General features: G+C 44.6%; 1 protein-coding gene across 1 annotated transcript in view; it reads left to right on the plus strand.

Annotated features, from left to right (window-relative positions):
- ABCC12 (ATP-binding cassette, sub-family C (CFTR/MRP), member 12) overlaps positions 1–24,617 on the plus strand; it is a gene marked incomplete at its 5' end in the record, with an annotated part of 72,120 nt that overhangs the window by 11,525 nt on the left and 35,978 nt on the right. Inside the window, 8 exons of the mRNA XM_006903208.1 lie at positions 351–475; positions 4,769–4,841; positions 6,525–6,728; positions 12,843–12,977; positions 13,087–13,162; positions 13,246–13,317; positions 22,867–22,956; positions 23,615–23,718. Coding sequence (XP_006903270.1) covers positions 351–475; positions 4,769–4,841; positions 6,525–6,728; positions 12,843–12,977; positions 13,087–13,162; positions 13,246–13,317; positions 22,867–22,956; positions 23,615–23,718 — 879 coding nt within the window. The remainder of the gene's footprint in view (positions 1–350; positions 476–4,768; positions 4,842–6,524; positions 6,729–12,842; positions 12,978–13,086; positions 13,163–13,245; positions 13,318–22,866; positions 22,957–23,614; positions 23,719–24,617) is intronic.

Here is a 24,617-nt window from a genome sequence, read left to right on the forward strand (position 1 = left end):
TCAGTGCAGCACACATCATTGAACCCATCTTATTCAGTCTCTCCCCAACCCCAAGGACAGTCCCATTCTACAACAGTGGCATCATGTAATATTTGTCCCTTTGTGACTGGGATATTTCACTCAGCATAATGTTCTCCAGAGTCAACCATTTTGAATAATATTGCATGAGTTCCATGAGTTCCCTTGATTTTGACGTAGAGATCCCTGATTTGTTTACTTGGGCTTTGCACTATAACATCTTGTCAACCTCCTGCTCCATCATATTTGGCATGCGGTAAGGGTGCGATAGATATCTCAGGAGAACTCTTCAGAATGTGGCTTCTGAAAGCTCCCTGGTACTGTTGCTTTAGATGCAGTTGCAAGAAGGCGTGGTGGCTGTGAAGGGAACTTTGGCCTATGTCTCCCAGCAAGCTTGGATCTTCCATGGAAATGTGAGAGAAAACATACTGTTTGGAGAAGAGTATGATCATCAAAGGTAATATTAACTTTGAAAGCGTGGATACTGTCAGAGTTGATATACATGTGCTACAGATGCTTCTGTTGGTGATGATGCCCAAGTGGATTTCTCTGATGAGCTCTGATTAAATGTTCATCAGACCCAGGTAGGTGCTGGTTTTTCTTTTTCTGACCTGAAAGTCAGGATCAACATCTTCTGCAGACCTGTGACCACACACTGAGAAGTCAATGGAATTGGTCCTTTAATCCCAAAACAGAGTACCATATGTTCCAAGGTTCTCTGTAATAGTGCAGATGGTGTCTGATGGAGAAAAATGAACTCAACACTTTTGTTTTAGGCTGAATATCCATAACTTTGCTTGAAATCATGAGCAGCAGGCATGCCATTAGTTGACCTTGACATTAGTAGTAATTGTCCTCAGAGCTAAAGATGTATTATCCTAACCAAACTCGCTGCCATTCGGCTGCTTTCGGGGGCATAGTGTAGGAATGAATCTGTGCCGCAATCCTGAAGGCACACAGTTCAAATCTGCTACCTGCCCTGCCGGAAAAGGATGAGCAATCTCCTCCCACGTGATTTCAGCCTCTGAAAACCCTCTGAACGTCAGCTATGGGCTCGTTCTGACTCAGTTGTGCACCACCACCACCACCACCACAACAACAACAACAGCAAAATCTTGTTTCCGAGTCTGTAAATGTTTAAGGGGAAAAGTCTGTTCCTCTTTCGCCTACAGAGCAGCTGGTGGATTCAAACCACTGACCTCTCACTTAGCAGCCCAACATATTGTACACTAAACCCTTAGTGCTCTCAAAGTTATCGAATGATTTTCTAAAAAAGTTGAAGTCACGGGGCTGACATCAGGGTTGAGAAGAGATTGAGAAAAATTGCATAAATTATGTATACTGCACTGAAACAAATGAGAGAACAGTTTAAAAGCCATATATGATAGGGTATTATGTTTATGACAGGAGTCTAGAATGAAGGTTGCATAGTGGAGTGTACTCAGTGTGGTGGTAGGGCTGCAGGGAGATTGTATACCAATGAAGGAATTTTACTTTTCAAAGGGAAGAGTGAACTGGGGGGGAGGGGTGGGCAGGGAGAAAAGTGCAACAATGAATCAATGGAAATCCCAAATCTCTGTAAATGTTGTTGTTGTTGTTATGTGTCGTCGAGTCGCCTGCGACTCATAGCGACCCTATGTACAACAGCCCTAAACTCCGCTCTGTCCTGTGCCAATCGCACTGTCTCTGACACTCCCATCCCAATTATCCCAGTCACTGAATCAATCCACCTCATAGAGGGCCTTCCTCTCCTGCGCCGTCCCTCCACCCTCCCAAGCATGATGTCCCTGTCTAAGGACCGGTCTCTCCTCACTACATGTCCAAAGTAAGTTAGACGGAGCCTCAGAATCCTTGCCTCCAAGGAGCCACCCAGTTTAACCCTCTCCAGGACAAATCTTTGTTTTCCTAGCAGTCCATGGTATTCTCAATACTCTTCTCCAGCACCACAGCTCAAAGGCATCAGTTCTCCTTCTATCCTCCTTGGTCATTGTCCAACTCTCTGATGCATAACAGGTGATTGTGAAGACCATGGCCTGTATCAGACGCACCTTTGTCTCCAGAGAGACACCACTGCTCTTCAGCACTTTGGAGAGGTCCCTAACAGCAGACTTTCCCATGGCAATGCGCCTTTTAATTTCCTGGCTGCTGGTGCCAAGACTGTTGACTATGGAGCCAAGCAAACTAAAGCTGTGTACAATCTCAGTCTCTTCACCATCCATCCTGATGCTGCCAATTGGTCCAGTGGTGAGAATCTTTGTCTTCTTGACATTTGGAGGCTGCAGTCCTTGACACTCTGCAGCAGGCGCTTCAGGTCCTCCTCAGTTTCAGCAAGCAGGGTTGTGTCATCCGCATAACGCAGATTGTTGATAAATCGTCCACCAATCCTGCCCCCACATTTCTCCTCATAGAGCCCAGCCTCCCGGATAATCTGTTCTGCATAAATGTTCATTAAAATTAATAAAATTAAATTTTAAAAAAAGGAAGTGAAAATAAAAGTTTAAGTCACAATTGATACACTTTAGTTTATTATTTTTCATTTCTAGAAAGTAATGCCCAGATACTTTTCTATGGTTCTTTGCCAAATTTGGTGTTCTCTCTTGTGCATTCTCTTGTTTAAGTCCCATGAGCACCTGTTTAAGGAAACCTTGGTGCCACATCAGTGCTGCGCTGAAGGGGCTTAGACTTAGGCAGGTGAATTGACCCACTCAAGGTCAAAGCTACTAAATGACAGGGTCAAGTCTTAGATGTGCATCTTGAACTCCAGAGCAGCATCATTTGCTCTTGATGGGGCCACATGACAGCTGGCCACCTTGGGACCTCTCGAAGTGTCACAGTATTGAAAAAAAAGAGAAACACAGTTGATCTTAACAATCTGGCTGCCAACCAACCCTCTAATACCTGCATACCTGGTTTGGACTTTCATACTTTAATATGAGAAATCACAAACTCTACCCTTGCTGGCAATCATTGACCAGCATGTGGGTTCCCAGCAGGAAACAAGCCTATTATTTTCCTTCTCCTCTTTGGCTCTGGCCCTCTGTCACTAGGAGGTTCAGGTGTGGTGGGAAGGGCTTATGTAACAGGAGTCCTTGGCACCAGCCGTCCTGCTCTGTTGAGTGTTTGCTGTCCTGCCTTTGGCTTTGCCTCCAGAAGAACAAGCAAACCTGACCTGGAGCAAGTGTAACCAGAACACTTCCTAGAAGGATGGCAAGATTCAGTTATTTCTTACTTTTGAAACATCATCGGGAAAGACCAATTGTTAGAGGAAGGCCTCTTGTTGGGTGGAGTGGAGAGTCAGTGCCAAAGAGGGAGAGCCCCTCAGTGAGAGGGGTTGCCACAGTGTCTGCGACAAGGAGCTGAAACAGAGGAACAACTGTGGTGTAGAATCGTGCAGGAGCGGACTGTGTTTCCTTCTGCTACACACTGGGTTGCTATGAGCCTGAGGTAACTCCAGGGCATCCAACAATCACACCAATCTTCCACCTCCATCCACAATGCTTTCTCATGCCAGGGCAGCAGACTAGAAGAGAGAGAGGAGAGTTCTTTTACTAGTCGCTGTTGTTACTAAGTGTTTTCAAGTTTGAGTACAGCCTATAGCGACCCTGTGAACAACAGATCTTAATCCTGTTCCATTGTGTACCATCTTCACACTTCCTGACACACTGGAGCTGCCAGTCCCAGGGTGGCAGTCAATGTGCCCATTCATCTGGTTGAGAGTCTTCCTCTCTTTCTCCGACCCTCCGCCTTTCCACACTCTATGGCCCTCTCCGAGGAATAGCCTCTTTTGGCAGCTCAAGTATGTGAGATGAAGTTCTATCATCTTTGCCTCCAAGGAGCACTCTGGCTGCACTTTCTCCAAGACATATTTGTTTGTTCTTTCAGCAGTCCAGGGGATAGTCTCATCTCCAACACCACAGCTCAGAGGCATCACTTCTTCAAGTGATCAGAAAGATCACGGGCTGAAAGGGGTGAATCAGACACACCTTAGCCTGAACTAAATGTGTCTTCTGACTGCTTCTACCAAGGGTGTTGATTGTACTAATCAATTAGGATGTAAGAAATAAAAACTTTACTAAATTCCTGGAACATGCTGGATGGGCACTCTTGAGGGCCCAGCGATGGTCATATGTATCTTTGCCCTCAAGATGCCCAAGTCCAGAAGGGAGTTAAGAGAAGCAGCAAACTGAGGGTGCACTAAGGAGGGATGGGCCCAGGGGCAGGTGCCTGTTTTGGGACAGTTCCGCAGAGATGATCAGCAGAGGGAAGGGATGGGAAACTTTGTATAGGACATCTCTAATAGAGATTTTATTCTTAAAGTAAAATCACAAGGGTACATTGTAACTCGGGGAGCCACAGGAAGGAGAAGGGTGAAGAGAGTTTAGGATTAGAGCAACAGACAGAGGAAGACGTGTTGTGTGGTTTGAGTTTTCTAATTAGAAGATGGGTAGGGGGACAACGATAACAGAAACTGCTCTTGGTAGAGGGTTTGCAGTGCACCAGCTTTCCATTTATTCCCTACTACATTTTCACTACAGCTCAATGAAAGTTATTATCCCAATTTTAGGGAATGGAGGTTGAGGGAATGGTACATGTCAGAGAAATAGAGGTACTTGCTACTCAGGTTTGGATTCAAACCAGTTTGTTTTCATTCCAAAGCCCCTGGTTTTAGCTACTATGTTTTCTCTCCATGTTGGCACACAGCAGTGGTTGTGGAGGTCTTTCTGACTATGCTGACTTGTGACCCTTGTAGGTATCAGCACACAGTGCGTGTCTGTGGCCTCCAGAAGGACCTGAGAAGCCTGCCTTATGGAGATCTGACGGAGGTGAGCAGAGCTGGGAGCTTGCCCTCTTTCCAACTCCTCTGGGAATGTGGACAGAGTTAGGGCACTTCACCCTCAGAATTCACCATCTGGGTGTATGCCTGGTGGATATCCCAGAGGCCATGACACAGACCCCCACTTGTATTTTGGCTCAGCAAGGTCATGACCAAGCCTGTCCTGTCATGAAGGATTTCTAATGGCAGCTACTTCCTTAGTTAGAGAGCCAGCTTTGTCATCCAAAGACCAGAGCCCAGAGTTGCTACAGGGTGGTTGGCATCTCAGGTCGTTCTTCTTGCCTCACTGGTTCTTCTCAGTCCAGGAGTCCAAATGTCACCTTCTAAACATTGCTCCTTGGAGTGTTTGGCCCGAGAACTCCCTCAGATACCTGAACTGGACCTGCCGTTCCAAAGACCCAGGGGCGCAGTATTGTCACCACAGCGTCTCCTCTTCCAGTTTCTCCCTTAGCATGGTCTTCCTTGCTCCCTTTCCACTAGATCTCCAGAGATCAGACAACTGGAATACTCTAAAGACAGATCAACTCAGAGACCAGTGTTTTTTGTTGCTAGTGCCCACACCTGCCTATATTAAGCAAAGACTGTCTTAACTTCCTGGCCCAGCGTTCCAGGCCTCCCCCACAGCAGCCCAGCCTCCTAGATTTTGTTTGTGCCCACCAGCTACTGCCTGCAAGTCAGCCAAGGAGTCCACTTGTCTTCCAGCCCCATGTCCCTCAGCTCCTGCTGGTTGACACCATCCTTTAGGTTCTAATTCCAAACCTACTTTCTTGAGAAAGTCTGTCTTGAGTCCTACAATCTGAAGTGATTTGTACCCAGGTGCTAGGGCGCTCTGATGACCAATTGGTAAGAGGCTGCATTACAATCCCAAAGGCACACGGTTCAAACCCACCAGCTGCTCCACAGGAGAAGGATGAGCAGTCTGCTCCCATGCGATTTACTGCCTCTGAAAACCCGCTGGAGGGTCTACTGTGGGTTGGTTCTGATTTGAAAGAACACAACAACAACTTGGTTTGTGTTTGTTATGTGCTGTGTCCTGTTACTCTGTGCTTAACTATCTCCCTACAAAATGTGCACTTGCAGTGGACACGGGCTTTTTTTTAGTTCAGTATCAAGCACCCTGTCCCCCAGGTCCAGCCCAACACCTGTATAAACATCACACGTGTCCCCTTTGGACTCAGTTTCATAAGGTGGAATGAAGAACAAGATTATCATTTTTTTTATCTTTATAGAACTTATGGTTGCTTAATGGGGGCTACTTGATCCAGAAATAAGCAAATACAGAGCCACTTTTCCATTGCTTTTGGCCCCTTCTCCTTCCTGTTATGTGTTCATTATCTCAGAACTTTCTGCTCAAATGATTCTCTTTGGTGCTAATAGGCAAAGATGTAGATACTCCCTATGGGATGAAAATTGAGGCAGAGGCAGGTGGCTCCGTGTGAAGAAGGGCCTTTTCCCTGTTGATACTTCCCACCAGACTTCCTGAAGAAGTGAAACTCTTCCACTTAACAGAGTTTCAAATGTGCTCAGGGACTTCCTGTAGAGGATAAAGAGATGTGATGTGATGGTGGGAAGACTGTGTGCTTTGCTGCAAAGCTCTTAGCACTTTCTGTTCTCCAGGAGCTGCAGAGTGGTGGGTGGGACCTGATGGTGGACTGTTTGTCCCTTTTTGCAGATTGGGGAGCGGGGCCTCAATCTCTCTGGGGGGCAGAGGCAGAGGATCAGCCTGGCTCGTGCTGTCTACTCCAACCATGACATCTACCTGCTGGACGACCCCCTGTCCGCTGTGGATGCCCACGTCGGGAAGCATGTCTTTGAAGAATGCATTAAGAAGATGCTCCGGGGCAAGACCATCGTCCTGGTGACCCACCAGCTTCAGGTGGCTGGGACTGGCATGATCCAAGAGATCATGGCGTGATACTGGACGTGCACATAGTCCTCTCTTCTGTCATTTAATACGAGCTGGGTCGGGAGTGGGAAAAGGAGGGATGCATGGTTCTCCCAGCCATCCTGGCTTCCGCATAGTTCTGCCTACCCCTCTCTGTATATGGACACCGTGGGCTCAGTGGAGACAAAGTCCTTCCTCTTCCAAAGGGTGGATTCTCTTGGAACAACTGAGCTCTGCGTGGGGGTTGGACATTTGACTACCCACCTCCAGTTGGCAGCCACCATTGTTGTTAGGTGCTGTCTAGCTGACCACCATGCATAGCGATCTTGGAACAATAGATTGGAACCTTGCCCTGTTCTGCACCATGCACACAGTCTCCTCCATGTTCAAGTCCGTTGTTGCAGCCACGCTGTCAATCTATCTTATCGAGGTCTTCCTATTTTCTGATGACCCTACACTTATCCTAGAATGCCTAGAGTGGTGGGTAAATGGGAGACCAGAAGACAATTCAGACCCTGCTGCTCCTTCTCCAGCAATGGTTGAAGCCAGGGGACCCAGGCAGGGGAGGACAGGACATGGTGAGCTCCTGCATGAGGCGCCAGGATGCTCCTAGTACACTTTCCATGGGAAAGGAGCCGGATGCCAGGCATTTGGGATTAAGGCAGGAATTTTCTTTCTGCTCAGAACCACTCCCTAGATTGTGGAGTATGACTGTTGTTGAGGAAAGTCCTAACCCTGAGAGACTTTTAGAATTTGTTAGGGTGAGGTCAGTTCTTGATGTGTCTGTCCCCCACAAAGAATCCTGATCCTTGATGGGAATCCAAGACCCTCCCCCTACTACCTAGGTACACTCCTCTCCCTGTCTTACTCTCTCCTCCCTGTAGTTGACTCCTATTGTTGTGTACCTTTGAGCCAGGACCAACTCATAGCTGACCCTTGGGTGGGTTTTCAGAGACTGTTAGACACATGGGAGGAGATTGTCCATCCTTCTCTCGCTTGTCCTTCGGGTGGCCAAATCCCCGGAGACTGACCTGTGGGAGGTGGGGAGAAGTCCTCTGTCTTTCACTCTCCTGCCGCCTTTACAGGCCTGTCTGTTGCTGAAAGTTGAGTTATGGAGGTTACTTCAATTGTAGGCTTGAAGGGTGATGAAAGGATTCTACCAGCCTCTGTCAATCTAGGAAGCCTAGCCTTTTAAGAAGTTTGCGTTTGTTCCACAGATTTCTCCTCCTTTGTCAGGGTTATTCTATTATTGTCCCTTTCCAAGTGCTCAGCAGTGACAGTAATGGTCAGGCATAACCTTATACTTGTGGTGTCAGGGCCATGGCGACTGAATTTGGCATGTCTTGTTATTCCTTTGGCCTAATTGTCTGATTTTTTCACTACTCATTGCTCTTAGATTGCCTCTCACAAGGGTTTGTGATTCCAGTTGTTATCCAAGAGAGGGGTTAGGCTAGCACATGGTCTTTGTGGACTATGTTGGACCAGTTGACCTGTGTATCCAGGAGGAAAGTTCTTAAAGACTAAGGAAAAAAGAGGCTTTTCTGTCACTGTAACTGAAACCCTGCTGGTAGCCCAAGCTGACCCTTGTTAAGGATATGCGGAGACTAACTGGATTTCCTCCGAATTAGACTGGTCATTTGCAGGAAGTGGCAGACTCGGCTTTTGTGGATTAGAACCCCCAATGCCTCTGTGGGTTAGAAACCAGGCTGGAGAGGAAAAAAAAATCTCTATTTCTTTGAGGCTCCAGGGAGAGCCCAGGAATGAGCACTCACCAAGCGGAGATGCACAGACAATCTGCCGTCAAGAGGACAGCCCTCCCGAAGTGTCCAGGGATCTGAAGGGGAACAGCTGGTACCAGGCAAATGTGGATCTGTGGAATCAGTCTCTCTAGGAATCCTCACAAAGCAAGCCAGTTGCCAGGGAGTAAGATTTCAACTCGTGGCAACACCATGGATTGTAGCTTAGTAGGAGGGGCTGTGCTTCCTAGAAGGACGTCTGGTGATGATGCGTGCTGCCTGTTGTCTCGAGAACAGAGAGCTCAGAGGTTTGAATCTGTTAGCTGTTGAGAGGTAGAAAGACGGGCAGACCAGTCTTCTCCCATAAAGATTTATAGTCTCAGCAGAGGAGAGGGCCATGGTCTTGGAACTCAGAAGTTGGATCTGACTTTGTGGCAATTGTCTCGTTGTTATTGTTAGTGGTGGTGGTGCGTGTGTGCGTGCTAGATTTTTTCCAAGGCTGTGGCCTTTTGGAAGTAAACCACTATCCCTCTATTCGAAGTAGCCTGTGGTTGGAATTCACATGGCAAATTCCATGGGATTCTTAATCTTCTAGTTAGAGGTTAGATATCAGTTTTGGTCCAGTCTGCGACATTTACTAACCAGCAATATGACCTCAGGCAAGAACAAATCCCCCCCCCCCCCCACGGCCTCAGCCTCTTCATCTGTGGTGAATGTATTTGAAAAAAAAGGTGTTTAAATGTCTACCGAGTTCTACCTTTGACCAAGGTCATTGTAGCTCACTTTGTGCGTGTAACCGCCAGGTGGCACTGTGGTCTCGCTCCGGGTCCACTGTGGGGGAGGCGGCAGAGCAGAGCCCCAGGAGGAGCCTGAAGGGACTTTGCACAACAATTCTCTGCTGCTTTGCCTCTCAGGCAGGCGGTGCAGCCTCAACGCCTCCGAGTGCCTGGGCTGGGTGATCGCTCTTCCATGACTTGAGGCAACAAATGAAAGGAGACCAGCAGGCTGACTGCTAGAATTCATCCCTGGGTCCATCCAAATCGTCGAGGGTTTGCAGAAGAAAGCTATACAGGGTCGTGTTGAAACGAACTCGGGGCCTCTGGGCTCCGTCTCAGTGATGCTTTTTGGGCTGAATGAAGCCTGTGGCCCCGTGCAGGCAGGCGAGGGCGTGAGGCTGTGCAGGGCTCGATACTAACTTCAGTTTCCCCATCTGGAAATTAGGCTGATAATAAAACTGCCTCTTTTGTGGTAGATGAAAAGATAAAGGATGGAACTAGGCTTTGAGGAATTAGAAAATACTGTGGAGACGTTGTTTTCAGGGAAAAGTCTCTAAGAAAATGTATTTCGACTGCACATTGAAAGCGAAATGGGTTACTAGTTGGATTATCTGGAGAAGAGGATACAGAATTGGGCAGTTTAAGGAAAGCATAAAAGTTGACACTTGCCAAGCTGTCAGCCCCTATTGTTTTAGCCATCTGGGCTCCTCCTCCAGTCTACACTGTGTGCATCAGGCCAAGCCTAAGGATTTCTTTCAGGTTTCTAAAATCAAGACCATGGAAGGATGATTTTGACCTTGGGTGTCCCTAAGGCAGACCTTCTTGGGTTTCACTGAAACCTTCTTAGGCTGAAGCATCTTAAAGCTCATAGCATCTTGGCTGCGTCCCTTCCTTAGCTGAGTGACTCCTATGGGAAGAAGCCTCTCTTATTCTGAAATGAAAGGAAAACCCTTCTGGCAGAACTCAGAGTGATATGGAAATGAAGGAAAATCAAATTAGAGATACAGACAGAATGACTCTGGGCAAAATGTGGATTATCGTCATTACGTGTTACTAGATTTTTTTTTTATCACACAGATAAAACTAGGGGGAGCTTTTCAGGTTTGAGGGCTGTTACCTGTTGGCCAGCACTTGGTAATGGTCACCTTCTCCTGGGCTTTGTGGAGTGGATGAGGCCGACTGTGGGATTGTTTTAACAAAGGAAGGCTCTGGCTAAGAGCATGATAACTTGGCTCTCTATCACATGATTAGGGAGCTCTTGGGGCCAAGTCTGAATAGGGAGTTGTTCCGCCAACCCCAAGATGGATACTTTCCTCCAGGTTAGAATCCACCAACCTGGCGGCTTCTCAAAAGAAAGGGCTAGTTCCTTCCTTATGAGTTACAGCTTCAGAAAACCTGCTGGATGGTCAGCTATTAGTCTGCTTCAACTCCATGGCAATAATAGTGTTAAGGTTGTTATGTGTGGTCAAGTTGCTTGTGACTTAGAGCGACCTGATTCACAATAGCTCTGAACACGGCTCCATCCTGAGCCAATCTCACTGTCGCTGACACACCTACCCTCATTACCCCAGCTACTGTGTCAATCCATCTCATCTGGGTCTTCCTCTCTTGAAGTGTCCCTAAACCCTTCCAAACATGATATATTTCTCCAAAAACTATCCCTCCTTGCAACATGCCAAAGTATGTCAGACGAAACTTCAAAATCCTTGCCTCCTAGGAGCAGCCTGGTTTCACCTTCTCCAGGACAAACTTGTTTATTCTCCTAGCAGTCTATGGTCTATCCAGTACTCTTTTCTAACACTACAACTCAAAGCCATCAATTCTTCTGTCATCCTTAGTCATTGTCCACTTCTCTGATGCATAGGAAATAATCGTGAAGACCATGGCTTGGATCAGGCGCACCTTAGTCTCTAGACTGATATCATTACTCTTCAGTACCCTGACAAGATCACTGACAGTAGATTTTCCCATTGTAATTTGCCTTTTGATTTCCTGGCTGCTGGTCCCAAGAGTGTTGATTGTGGAGTCAAGCAAGCTTAAACTGTTAACAGGCGACTCATCAAATGATTGGTCTTGACTGTGGTGATTTTGTTAATCCCTTTCCCAGATAGCCAAGATTTCTTAGCAGGTCACTGAAATTTGGAAGTCAATAGCTCAATGAATAGATTCATTGTACTTCAGCTTGACAGACAAAGGGCCACCTTTGTCCTCACAAGAGCTATGGATACAGCTCTATCCTCACGAGTGCTTTTCAACAGGGGAAAAGTTTACCCTTCTTCCCCTGCCCCCCTCCTGGTACATTTGGCAATGTCTGGAAAGATTTTATACATAAGGGCCTATGACATTGCTAAAATCCTATGAGGCACAACACGGGCTTTGGCAACACAGGGTTCTCTAGTCCCTCAACTCAATAGTGAGGAGCCCCTGGGTGGTATGCCCCACCTGACAGATGTAGCAGTCTGCCTCTGTAAAGACAGAGCTTCTGCGAGCTCTGAGGCAGTCCCACTCTGTCCCATTGGGTTGCTGTGAGTCACAGTTGACTTCACAGTAACAAACTGGGGTTTTTGGTTGTTTGTTTATTTGTTTTGCTTGGGTGACAAATGATGGAGTGCTCAGCTACTAATTGAGTTGAAAGTTTGGCCATTCAAATTCACCCAGTGCCATATAATTAGCAATCCACCCTCAAAGGTCAAAGCCACTGAAAGTCCCAGGGACCAGGGTTACACTCTGACACATATGGGGTCATTATGACTCCAAATTGACTAGGTAGTTGATAGTTGATGTTTTGGTTTAATGCCAAGAAGAGTTTCTGGGTGCTACAAATGGATAATGTTGGAAATATGAGTCCACCTAGAGGTGTTGCTGAAAAAACAAACAGATCTTGAAGAAGGTGCAGCCAGAGTGCTCCTTGGAAGCAAAGATGATAAAGCATCATCTCACGTACTTTGGGTATGTTGCTAGGGGAGGCTTTTCCTTGGAGAGGGACATAATGCTTAAGAAAGTGGAGGGATGGCAAAAAGGAGGAAGACCCTCAACCAGGTGGATTGACACAGTGACTGCAGCAATGGGCCCAAAGGTGACAGAGATTGTGAGGATGGCACAAGAGAGGACAGGGTTCAGATTGGTTATTCATAGGGTCACTGTGAGTAGTACTAGACTCAGTGGTACCTAACAACAACAACAACAGTGGAGGTGTTGTTAGAATGGAAGTCCTTGGGGAAAGATATCATGTTTGGAAAGTTGGAAGGTCAACTAAAGAAAGGAAGACCCTCCACGAGATGAATTGACACAGTGACTGTAGCAATAGGCTCTAGTATATCAGAGATGGTGAAGGATGGTCAGGGTTTCTGTTGTTCATAGGGTTGCTATGAGCCCTGGCTGACTTGACAACACCTAACAACAGAGGTTCATTGGAAGAAAGTTCTGGTACTTGGCATCCAACACACGCGAGCTTGCCATTAGTTGGAGCCTAGAGTTGACACAGAAAGGGAAACCCTTTACTAAGTGAGCCCGAGGCCCATTGGATGAGAGTTAGGCAGGCTGCTGTTTGTTGCTTTCACCGAGGTAGAATCCTACTGCTTTTCTTTCTGTAGTTCCTGGAGTCTTGTGACGAGGTCATTTTGTTAGAAGATGGAGAGATTTGCGAACGGGGAACCCACCCGAAGTTGATGGAGCAGAGAGGGCACTATGCAAAATTAATCCACAACCTCAGAGGATTGCAATTCAAGGTAACTCTTGGCACTCGGGCAGAAGAGATTCTAAGTCTTACTGTATCATTTTGAGACTGGAAGAAGTTGCATCATTTAATGTTCAAAGGGAATTTCCTCTTGTCCCCAGGATCCTGAGCATATTTACAATGCAGCCATGATGGAAGCCCTCGAGGAGAGCCCCGCTGAGAGAGACGAAGACACTGGTACAATCAGAGTTAGAATCACCTCTGTCCCACTGCCCGTGACTCGCAGATGGACACAGACCTCTCTTTATTTCTTATCCTAGTTTTGGCTCCAAGAGATGAGAAAAATGAACGGAAAGAATCTGAAACAGACATAGAATTTGTAGACATAAAAGGTATTGACCATTCATTTCCCCATTCACCTAGTCTTTTTTAAAAAATTAATTTTAATGAAAGTTTACAGAGGCTTAGGGTTTCCACTCATTCACTGTTGCACTTTTCTCCCTCCCTCTCCCTCCCCCCAATTCACTCTTCTCTTTGAAAAGAAAAACTCTTTTATTGTTATGCAGTCCCTCCCCCCCAAGTCCATTCTGCTATGCAACCTACACTCTGGACTTCTGTAATGACAAGAATACCCATTCATATGTCCCTTTTAAACAGTTCTCTCCCTTATATGTTTCAGTGTAATATACATCATTCCTCCCCTCCTTTTCTGTCTTCCCTCAACCCCGATGTCAGTCCCGTTTTACAACAGTGGCCCTATGCAATATTTGTCCTTTTGTGACTGAGATATTTCACTCAGCATAATGTCCTCCAGGGTCATCCATTTTGAATAATATTGCTTGAGTTCCTTGGTTTTTCAATGCTCCATAGCATACCAGAGCTTCTCTACCCATTCATTTGTTGAGGGGCACTTGGGTTATTTCACCTAGTCTTAAATATTTATTGAGTCTCCACAGTTGGGAATAGAAATCAGTCTGCACTACAGATGCTATTTTGGAGACCAGGGAACTCGATATCGTTCCTGGCTGGTTACACCACCAAGCCAGAGGTACATGTCTTTGATGGTTTGAATCTACCAGCAGCTCTGTGGTAGAGAGATGGACACTTTGCTGCATTGTGACTTGCAGTCTCAGAAACCCATTGGAGGGCCGCTGTGAGTTGGAGCCAACTTGTTGGCAGGGAGTGAGTGAGGAACATCAAGTTAGCTTAGTGCTGCCTTGAAGCATGACTACATGAGTTTAAACTCTGCCTCTAACACTTACCAAGTGACTTTTGGTCCTGCAGTGAGGACCTTTTTAAAAAAAAAATTATACTGATTTATTTACAGTTTGAATACATTGTTTTTCAAAAAAGATCCTTCCCATTTCCTTCATACTGTTGTTGTTGTTGTTATGTGCCGTCGAGTATTTTGCGACTCATAGCGACCCTATATGCACAACAGCCCTAAACCCTGCTCTATCCTGCGCCAACCGCACTGCCTCTGACACACCCATCCCAATTACCCCAGTCATCGAATCAATCCATCTCATAGAGGGTCTTCCCCTCCTGCGCTGTCCCTCCACCCTCCCAAGCATGATGTCCCTCTCCAAGGACCCGTCCCTCCTGGCAACATGTCCAAAGTATGTCAGATGAAGCCCCAGAATCCTTGCCTCCAAGGAGCAGCTTGGTTTAATCCTCTCCAAGATGAATCTGTTTGTTTTCCTGGCAGTCCATGGTACATTCAGTACTCTTCTCCAGCACCACAGCTCAAAAGCATCAACTCTCCTTCTGTCCTCCCTAGTCATTGTCCAACTCTCTGATGCATAACAAGCGATTGCAAAGACCATGGCCTGTATCAGGCACACCTTAGTCTCCAGAGAGACACCGTTGCTCCTGAGTACTTTAGAGAGGTCCCTAACAGCAGACTTTCCCATCGCGATACACTTTTTGATTTCCTGACTGTTGGTGCCGAGAGTGTTGACTGTGGAGCCGAGCAAACTGAAGCTGTGAACAATCTCAATCTCTTTGCCATCCATCCTGATGCTGCCAATTGGTCCAGTGGTGAGAATCTTTGTCTTCTTGACATTGAGCCTCAGTCCATACTGAAGGCTGCAGTCCTTGACCCTTCGCAGCAAGTGCATGAGGTCCTCCTTAGTTTCAGCAAGCAGGGTTGTGTCATCTGCATAACGCAAATTGTTAATAGATCTTCCACCAATCCTGATGCCACAATTCATACTACCCCATCAAATTGTGCAACCCTGTGATTAACACCCCTCTCCACACCCCCGCCCATCCTCACCCCTCTGCTTCCACCCTCCCCTCCCTTGGACCCTCATACTCATGCTAAGTGAACTAACTCAGACCTCTTTTCCCTTTGATGTTAAGATGCAATCCATAACAAAGGTTGTAGTCCTTGATCTTCTGCAGCAAGCGTTTCATATCCCAATGAGATGGATTGACACAGTGACTTCAGCAATGGATTCTAGTGTGTCAGAGATGATGAAGATGGCACAGGATAGGGCAGGGTGCAGGTCTGCTGTTCTTAGGATTGCTATGAGTCCTCGACTCAATGACACCCAACTACAATAACTTATTAATTTGTGAGATTGTGTAGGTTATATGGCCCTTCTGAGCCTTAGTGTCCTAGTCCATAAAATGAGGACAAAGTACTCTCAACTTCATAGTTTCTTGCAAAAGTTAAGTAAGAGGTTGTACATGAAATGCCTGGGACATAGTGACCCTCACTAGTTCTTTGTAGGTGGTGTTATTATGAGAGAGATCAAAGCAATGCAGAGTGATGAGGAGAGGTACAGGCACTACAGACGTTCCTGCACTCTTTACGGAGAGTATTGGGAAAGGATTGCCTAGCAGTGGAGGAAGAATTAAGGCTAGAGAAGGTTATTCTTGCTTTCAACAAAGATTAAGACTCTACTATGTAATGTGCACTGAGCTAGGCTAGGAGGATAAAAATAAAGAGATTACTTTCATCCTGATTCCATGGAATGGACCATAAGAGGCTCTGATGGGATCACAGACAAATGGATAATTATGGAAGTTATAATAAGTGAGGAGTGAGAATGGGTATTTCAGGCAGGGTTTCATAGAGGTGAAGGCCTTCAAGGTTATGTGGATGTTTGACAGGGACATTGCGGTGAGAAAATGGGGAGGTGGAGGGCCGTGGGGTGCAGGTGGGGGCATTCTGAGAAGGTAGGAAGAAGTATGTGGGAGATGAGCTTGATGAGAGCCAGCTTGCCCAATTGATGCTACTGAACATCTTGCAGTGACGTCTTTGACAACTACCTTCTAGTTTCTCATTGCTACACACCATTGGGCACCTGCTCTGTGCCCAGTCTAGTGCTGGCAGGGGCCAGAGGGCAGGTCCCACAGGCCCAGGGGTCCACAGTGAGGTGGCTTTCCAAGTGAGAGTCCTGTTCCTCAAGGACACACAGCTAAAAAAATAAATAAATAAATAAACAACCTGGAGTATTTAATAAGACTTAAGATGTTGTCCTTTTTAAGACCGCTATTATTTTATGGACCACTTAGAAAGAAAAATCTCTGCTGATTAAATGATATGAGATGCTATCAAAGTGGAAAGGCCATCTGACTTCAGAGCTGTTAAAATCCGAATCTTGGAATTGATAAAATTTGGCCCTATCCATAATTGGTGGTTGTGGCAAAAGAACACATGTTTGAAATGGCAAAATATTGACAAGGTGCCTGTGATTTGGGGTCCTTAGGAGACAGTCAGTCCTGCTTTTCTGGTCCTCCACACCCCCATTCCTTGGAGAGAAGAGTGAAATCCTGACCAATGTCCCCAAACCTTGGGAGAACCAACCTGACTGCTGACTGCTCTGAAGGCTGCAGGAGCAATTAAATGCTTTGCAGCCACCCCCCTGACTCCAGTGCACTTTACACATGCACCCAAGGTGGAAAGACTCCCACAACACCCTGCCAGGGCTGGTGGGCTGTGAGGGGTCCCCTAGATCACCCTTTGCTCTCTAGGATGCCCTTCGCTAGGTGCTGTCCACAAGTTGAGGTGGCTCCTCATTCTATAGCCCCAGAGGGAGACAAAAGAAGCAAAAGCTGGGCTGAAAATTTTCAAAGATGATGTGAAAAGGTTTTCAAATGGAGAATAGATAATGGTGGTTTCTGGTAAGGTGCCTTTGAGGTGTGCAGTCGGTCCTGTTTGGAGACTGTAGTGTGGGGGTGCCCTCTTGTTTAGCTCCATTTATCTGTTTATAGATGCCAAGTATGGTTTATCATTCTGCTTTGGAGTTGACATTTCCATGCTTCTCTATGGAGAGAATAATATATGCATTTAGTATTTGTAACTGTAAAACAGAGGAGATTGTCTGCCTGTCCCTAAGAGCCAATTGAGTAAAGACAGTGATTAAATTTTTAAATATATTTTATTCAGATACTGATGTTCTGAGAGAAATCAGATGACTATTTTCTGCTATCTCAGAATCAAGCCACGCTTTTAACTATTTACAAATGACTGAGTTTTTGGAAGTAGATCATCTTTTTCTAGGACATCTCTGGATGGGCTCGAACCTCCAGAATTGCAGTTGGCAATGTACTGTTTACCCATTCTTACCACATAGGGTTTCCCAAGCCATACTTTTGAAGGAAGTAGTCAAAGGTAGTGGACAAGGGGAAAGGAACATAGGACTAGTCCAGGAGGGATGTGTCCAGGGCTCTTTGTTCCATGTATTCCTTTCATGGTTGTTAGATGTCCTGTGTTTGATATTTGAGGCAGATAGTTTTTGGAATTTCTTCCTGACGGTTCATTCTTCAAGTAAATTATCAGGCTTTTTTGTTTTGTTTTATTAGGGTGACTGGATCACAAATCCTTAGACCCTAGAATAACAATCTCTCAGCCAGCTAATTAATTAGGTTAATGGACTTTGCATAGGCAACTTTTATTATCCTCCTAAACTTAGGCAACCATTTGCTATCATCCTAAACTTTGCTAACTCTTTACTGTTTTCCTAAACTCAAGCCACTATGTCTGAACTCCTCGTGCCACCAGTATGGGCAGCTGGGAGCTGCTAATAGCCACTGTTTCCAGTGAACTGTGAGGATCTGAAAGCCATCTAACTATCATTTTGGGACATAGAGAAGGCTGGAGAAAGTCATAGAGTCTCTGTGTGATGGAAAAAAAGAGCTCAGCTACTAACAAAAAGGCAGGTGGTTGGCGTCCACTCAGGGGCACCTCAAAAGCCTGGCTATCTACTGTTAAAAGTAGACAAATACTGTATAGCACCACTGACATATGGAGTTGGGATGAGAATAGGATAAGAGTGGATAGATAATGAACACTGCATTGGAACAGATGAGGGAAAGAACTGTTTAAAAGGAGAATATATTATTATCCATATACGTATGACAACAGTCCAGAATAAGAGGTACATTGCAAAGAGGACTGGGGAGGAGAAGGGGGCGAGGGAGGTAATTATACAACAATGAATGAACATTTAAAAAAAAATGAACAAGGAAAGGGGGAAAGTAAGGGTGGGGTAATGTGCAACAATGAATGAATGAAAATCCAACTTTTCTGTAAACTTCAGTTAAAATAATAATTAAAATAAAAACTTTATAAGAGATATTCAAGATTATAGCCATAAAAATTCAGTGGTAGACAATTCTACTTGGACACACATGGAGTGGCCATTGGCAATTGGCTTATTTAATTTATTTGGTTTTTTTGATAAAGCAATTTGGAGGGAATCAAGATTCCATGCAACAGTTGATGAGGGGCCCCTTGATACCTTCTGCATGACGTGAACTCTGGAAATACAGGACTCACCTTACCTCTTTCTTGTTCACCCTTGTAGCTAGGGATGACTGGGCAGTGCAGACAGTTAATTCACTCAGCTGTGAACAGAAAGATTGGTGGTTTGAGTCCCCTTAAATGTCCCTCAGAAAATAAGCCTGATAATCTATTTCTGAAAAATCAACTTCTAAATACCCTGTAAGGTATAGTTCTACTCTGACATCATGAGAGGCTCCATGACATCATTGGGAAGCCATGAGTAAGTTGTCATGAGCCTTGAGCCTTAATTAATTACTCATAGACATATTACAAAAGTCAATTACAATTTATTGATTAATTAGTTAATTAATAGCAACAATTGCTATTTACCTACATTGCAATTAATAAATTCATCACAAAATGTTGATTCATTGATTCATAACAATCATCAAACAGTTAATTGCAATTTATCTACATTTTAATTCATAAATTCATTACAACATATTGATTCATTAATTCATGGTAAGCATTAAACTGTTAATTGCAATTAATCTACATTGCAATTCATAAATTAATCACAACATATTGATTCATTGATTCATAGTAAGCATTAAACAGTTAACTGCAATTTATCTACATTACAGTTCATAACTTCATCACATGTTGATTCATCAGTAGTGGAGAACATTCACTCACCCCAGGATCCCAACTTGTCATCTTCTTTTGCCTCTCATGGTTATTGGTGCAGTTGGGGGGTTCTCCTCTAGTTCAGCAGGTCACTGTAGCCAGGGGTTCTCAGCTAGTTCAGCAATTCGATGTAGCCAGGGTCCATAGGTATGGGCAGAGTCCTCCACTGTCTTGGTAGCTCATATTCATCAGTGTAGGCTAGAATTCTTGGCTCTGAAAAGAGCCTTTGAGTCTTCAGCTCTGAGAAGAGCCGTTAAGTCTCCAGCTCTGAAAAGAGCCTTTGGGTCTCCAGTGTTCAGCTCAGTGTTCCCGGTTGAAATGGAGAGAGTTTCAGGTTGAGCTCTTTTGGGGTATAAATACCCTTAGCTTGCATACTAGATGCTATATCATATTCAACCAATGACATTCAAATTTTAGTTTTCAACCAAATACATTAGTCCCAAAGCAACATAGGTTTGACCAATCATGCTCTGTCCTTGACAACATGGTGTTAACCAGTCATATATCCTTATCCAGGGCCTGCACCTGTTGTGATCAGGGGGCCCTAGGTCTCTAAGAGGCTTAATTGGACATATTAACTCTTCGGTACATTTTCACAAATATTCTTTTTATAAAAAAATTATTATTTATTATGTGTGTACTGTCAAATCAGGTCTGACAGGTACAGAAGGAGATTGTCCCTCCTTTTGCAGCAGAGCATCTGGTGGATTCGACCCACATACCTCTGGGATTGCAGTGCAGCTTCTTGCCACCAGGCCACCAGAGCTCCCTATTTTCACATATATTCTTAACATAATTCCTAACAACAAATTTCGAATTTATTTCTTATTTTAATTCTCACATATGATTTAACAAGTTCTTAAAACATTTTCTACCTTCATTCTTAATATATATCTGATTCCCAATATATTTCTTACTCTTAAATTTACAAGTTACATTCTCTTGGCAACATGGGCAGTAACAAGTTACACTCCCTTATCAGGATTCACACAGTAGCTTTACAGGCAAGTTGTTATCAGTTACATTCCCATATCCTGGGTTTGCACTTTCTGTGGTCAGTGGGGGTGTGGGCCTCAAAAAGGCCCACTTCAGCATGTTACACTGCTAGCATGTTTTTCATAAATATTCTTGTTTCTATACTTAAGCATCAAATTCATTATAATATTTTCCCACAGCAAACACAATTTAAGATATCTCCTAATATGTTACGGCAAAATTAATATATGTTTCTTACATTTAAGCTGCTCATAACAGTAAGTTTAACTCTACCAATGTGGTTTTGGTAGTAGACAATGCTAGGGCCCAACCCACATTCCTGTTTCAGCATTTGAGTACCTGGAGCCCCATTTCCAACTGCAGCTTTGCATTTCTTTGTCTGAGGGATCCCTCTGGTAGCTCAAATAACTGAGCCTCAAGACTTTAAAATAATTTCAGCTCATAGCAAACATCCCCTGCTTCCTGAGGCTGTAAATCTTTATTGGAGAAGACTGCCCGGTTTCCTCCTGTTGAAGATCTAGTGAGTTAGAACTGATGACCTTTTGTTAGCAGCTCAACACATTAGGCTTGTGTTTTTCCAGTCACAGGTCATGCTGGAAGAGCTGAAAGTATTAGGGGCATATGTGTCAGAGACAATGAGATTGGCTTGGGATAGGACAGGCTTCAGAACTATTGTACTATGAGTCACAGGCAACTCTATGGCACACAAAAACAACAACAGCAACAAGAGAAACGGCCTCAACCACTAGCCATTGAGAGTTGGTGTAGGAATATCTCAGATCCTTCTTAGAAAAATACCGAGATTCTTCCTTGACTGAATTTTTGCCACATGGCCTTAAAATCTGGTCACCCACAGTGATGGAACCACTGCAACATGAGAGTGGCTGAGTCTGACATCTACTTGCTTCATTAAGGGAAACTTACCCCCTCAATAATATCCACAGTGCCATACAAATAAGTATATGGTCAGACATGCCACGCTAGATGATCCTACACCTTTTTCTACCATTTATTGTGTTCAACCTTCGTTGTGAATTGACTCACAGACTTTACACACAGTTGTGGGGTTTACTAGGTAAGTGGAGGAGGCAAAGAATATCATCAATGCAAGTCCAAGTTTAGTCCAATACTCTCAAGGCGGATTAAAAGCATGGCATAAAACCTCAATTAGTGAAAGTCTACATTTCATTTTAGCAGCAAAATGCTGGTTTCCTCAAAAACCTCTGGTTTCCTCAATTGTCCAGCAAACTTTATCTCAGAGTAGTTACAGCTCAGCTCTTGTTTCAGTCATCCAGTAAGCAAAGCCTTTCACTGTGGTTCCATCTCCAAGGTTCCTCAGGTTTATTTCAAAGCAGCGCCATAGTCTCTTCACTCTCTGCCACCTTTGTCACTGTTTCTCACAGTGTGGAAAGTGTGTTCTTATATTGATCCTACAGCTGTTGATGATTTGCAAGAACATGTGTCTGCAGTTAAGGTACCTGGAGACCAACACAATAGCTAGAGAAGTCATTTTTCAAGGGTTCATACTACTCTTTTTGGTTCCCAAATAAATTATTTCTCTCTTTAGAGTCCATTGAGTCAACTCTGATTCATGTCAACCCCATGTACGACAGCATAGAAATGTATTCCATAGGGTTTTCTTAATGTGTCAGTTTTCAGAAGTAGACTTCAAGGCCTTTCTTCTAGGGAACTTGAACTTGAACCACCAACCTATCATTTGGTTATGAATTGAAGTCATTAAACATTTGTTTCTTCTAGGAGCTCCTTTAAACCACTTATATCCCTGTCTTCCTCCTAGAAGCAGATGTGCTTCTAGGGGAACCAAACTAACTAGGCTTTGCATCCTCAAGGCCTCACACATACTCCCAATTTCATTCTGTCCAGTTGACTTTGACTTACAGTGACCCTCGAGGAAAGGATGGAACTGCCACACAGGAATTCCAAGGCTACCCGTCTTTACATGTATAGATTTCTTCAGCTTTCTCCCATATGTGGCTGATGTGTTTGAATCACTAACCTTTCAGTTGGCTACCAAAAACTTAACCACTACACCACTGGCTCTTCTTAGTATATAATGTAAAAAAACCCCAAACCTATTTCTGTTGAATAAATGTTACTCATGGTGACCATCCATTGAGTTTTGGAGACTGTAAATATTTACAGGAGAAGATTTCCCATCATTCTCTCCAGGGAGATTCAAAGTAGAACTTAACATGTAATGTACTCCATCATCAGGGACTCTTTCTTAGTCAGTGCAGGTGACTTAACAATTACCTCCCAGAAAACCACATCCACCACACAGCTGGAATGTGTAGATTGAGGATCAAATAAACTGAAAGGAGCAAACATTATGTTGGGTGTTTGACAGTACAAGGCCAATAGGAGGCACAGGTAATAATGGCCCTAGGAGGTGTGCAGCATGCAGATGGTGTGTGCTTGCTGAGAGGGGTGAATTGTCTCGCACCCCTCCTTTCCCCAGCTACAGCAGTATGTGCTATTAGATTTGTTTTTGTCTCCACAGTTCCTGTGCATCAGCTCGTCCAGACTGAATCCCCTGGGGAAGGGTCAGTGACCTGGAAAACGTACCACACATACATTAAGGCTTCTGGAGGTTTGGTGTAAAACAACGGGTTTCTTCATTTATTTTGCATTTTAAAAATCCCTTCTTAAACTGTGGGGTTCACTTTTATGATTCCTTTAGCGATTACTTTTTTTTTATGTTTGGGGGGTTTAACAATGCTTCCGCCATCTTCCTTAAAAATCCAAAGTCTGATAATACAACTTTTTAAATGGAATCATTCTTTATCTCCATTAAAGCTGCCAGGCTCTATTTTATTGAAGCTGAGTGAGCAGCAGCTTAAACTAGCTATGTGTCCTCTGCAACCTAGTATTCTAATCACTGAGTCCAATAGCAATCAACTCATTGCCTGTCTGTATGCACATTCCTATCTCAGTGTGTAAGACATTTCTTGTAGCTTCATTCCCCATATCTCCCCAACAAGATTGGGCTTTTATTTGTTTGTTTCTTAGAGAATACCAAGTCACTTCTATTAAAGTGCATAATGGTGGTTTTTCCAAGATGCTGGAAAACTGGACTTGTTTTCTAATAAAGTAAAACCAACATCCCCTGGAGTGCCAGGTTTCTGGGACTAGCTTGTTACATTCACCTAATAGATGGCTCCCAGAGGTGGGGATTCTTTGCCTCCTGGCTTTGAATAGCCTGCCAGGTTGGGACTCTAACATCTCACTGGCTTCTCCCCATCTTGTAGGGTACTTTCTCTCTCTCTTGGTTATGTTCCTCTTCCTCCTGATGATTGGCAGCCCTGCCTTCAGCAACTGGTGGCTGGGTATCTGGCTAGACAAAGGCTCACAGGTGAGTATCTCTTTGACTTGAAAATGTTTTGTGTTTTGAATGTCTCCAGCACCACATGAAGAACAAAGAGTGTCATCCCCTAGCCTCTTCCACCAAGTTGAGGTTCATTTCTTACACATGCAATGGGGAGCGTTCTCATAGTTTAGGGGTAAGGAGCTGCACCGCCAACCCCAAAACATATGGTTTGAATCTACAAGTTGCTCCATGGGAGACAGATGCACAGTTTCCTCCCATGCAATAAGATTTCACTTAAAACTGGCTGGTGGGTCAGCTACGAGTCACTTTGAGTAAGAGGAGTAACAATACAATGGAGATTATCCAAGTCTCTCTTGTTTTTTTTCCCAAGGCAAACAGAGCATCTCGATTTTTATGAGACCCCTTTGAAAATATGGGGGGCTTTGGTGGCATCGTCTGTAGGTAGTTCTGTTACTAACGCAAAGTCCACCCCTCTCTGGTTGTTCAAATCTGCTAGTGGTTCTGAGGGAGAAAGATGGACAATCTCCTCCCATGTGTTTTACAGCTTCTGAGCAAGCTGCTGGAGGGTCAGCTAGGAGTTGGTTCTAACTCCCCGGCAACGGATCTTTTGAGAATTTGAAGATATTGGCTAGGAAAGCTGTCGAAATACAGCAAGACTGTGGACCGTCTATGGGATAGAGTTGGGATATCGGGCTGTGGGGATAAGGTTGGTTTGTAGCCTCTGTTACAAATTACCTTTGAGAAGAAAGTGGTAGTTCCCAAGGAAACCCTACATAGATTTCTGTCTTCCTGCCTCTGAGGTAAACTGTCATTTTGTCACAGAAACTGCCTGATGCTCAGCTCTCCAAGTGCCACTCTACATGGACAGGACATGCAAAGCTCTGGTTCACTTCTCCCTGTCTAGTCTGGGTTACATCATCTCC

Source organism: Elephantulus edwardii, unplaced genomic scaffold (assembly GCF_000299155.1).
Source record: "Elephantulus edwardii isolate Elephantulus edwardi_28Jun2011 unplaced genomic scaffold, EleEdw1.0 scaffold00537, whole genome shotgun sequence".
In the NCBI taxonomy this organism is placed as follows: Eukaryota; Metazoa; Chordata; class Mammalia; order Macroscelidea; family Macroscelididae; genus Elephantulus; species Elephantulus edwardii.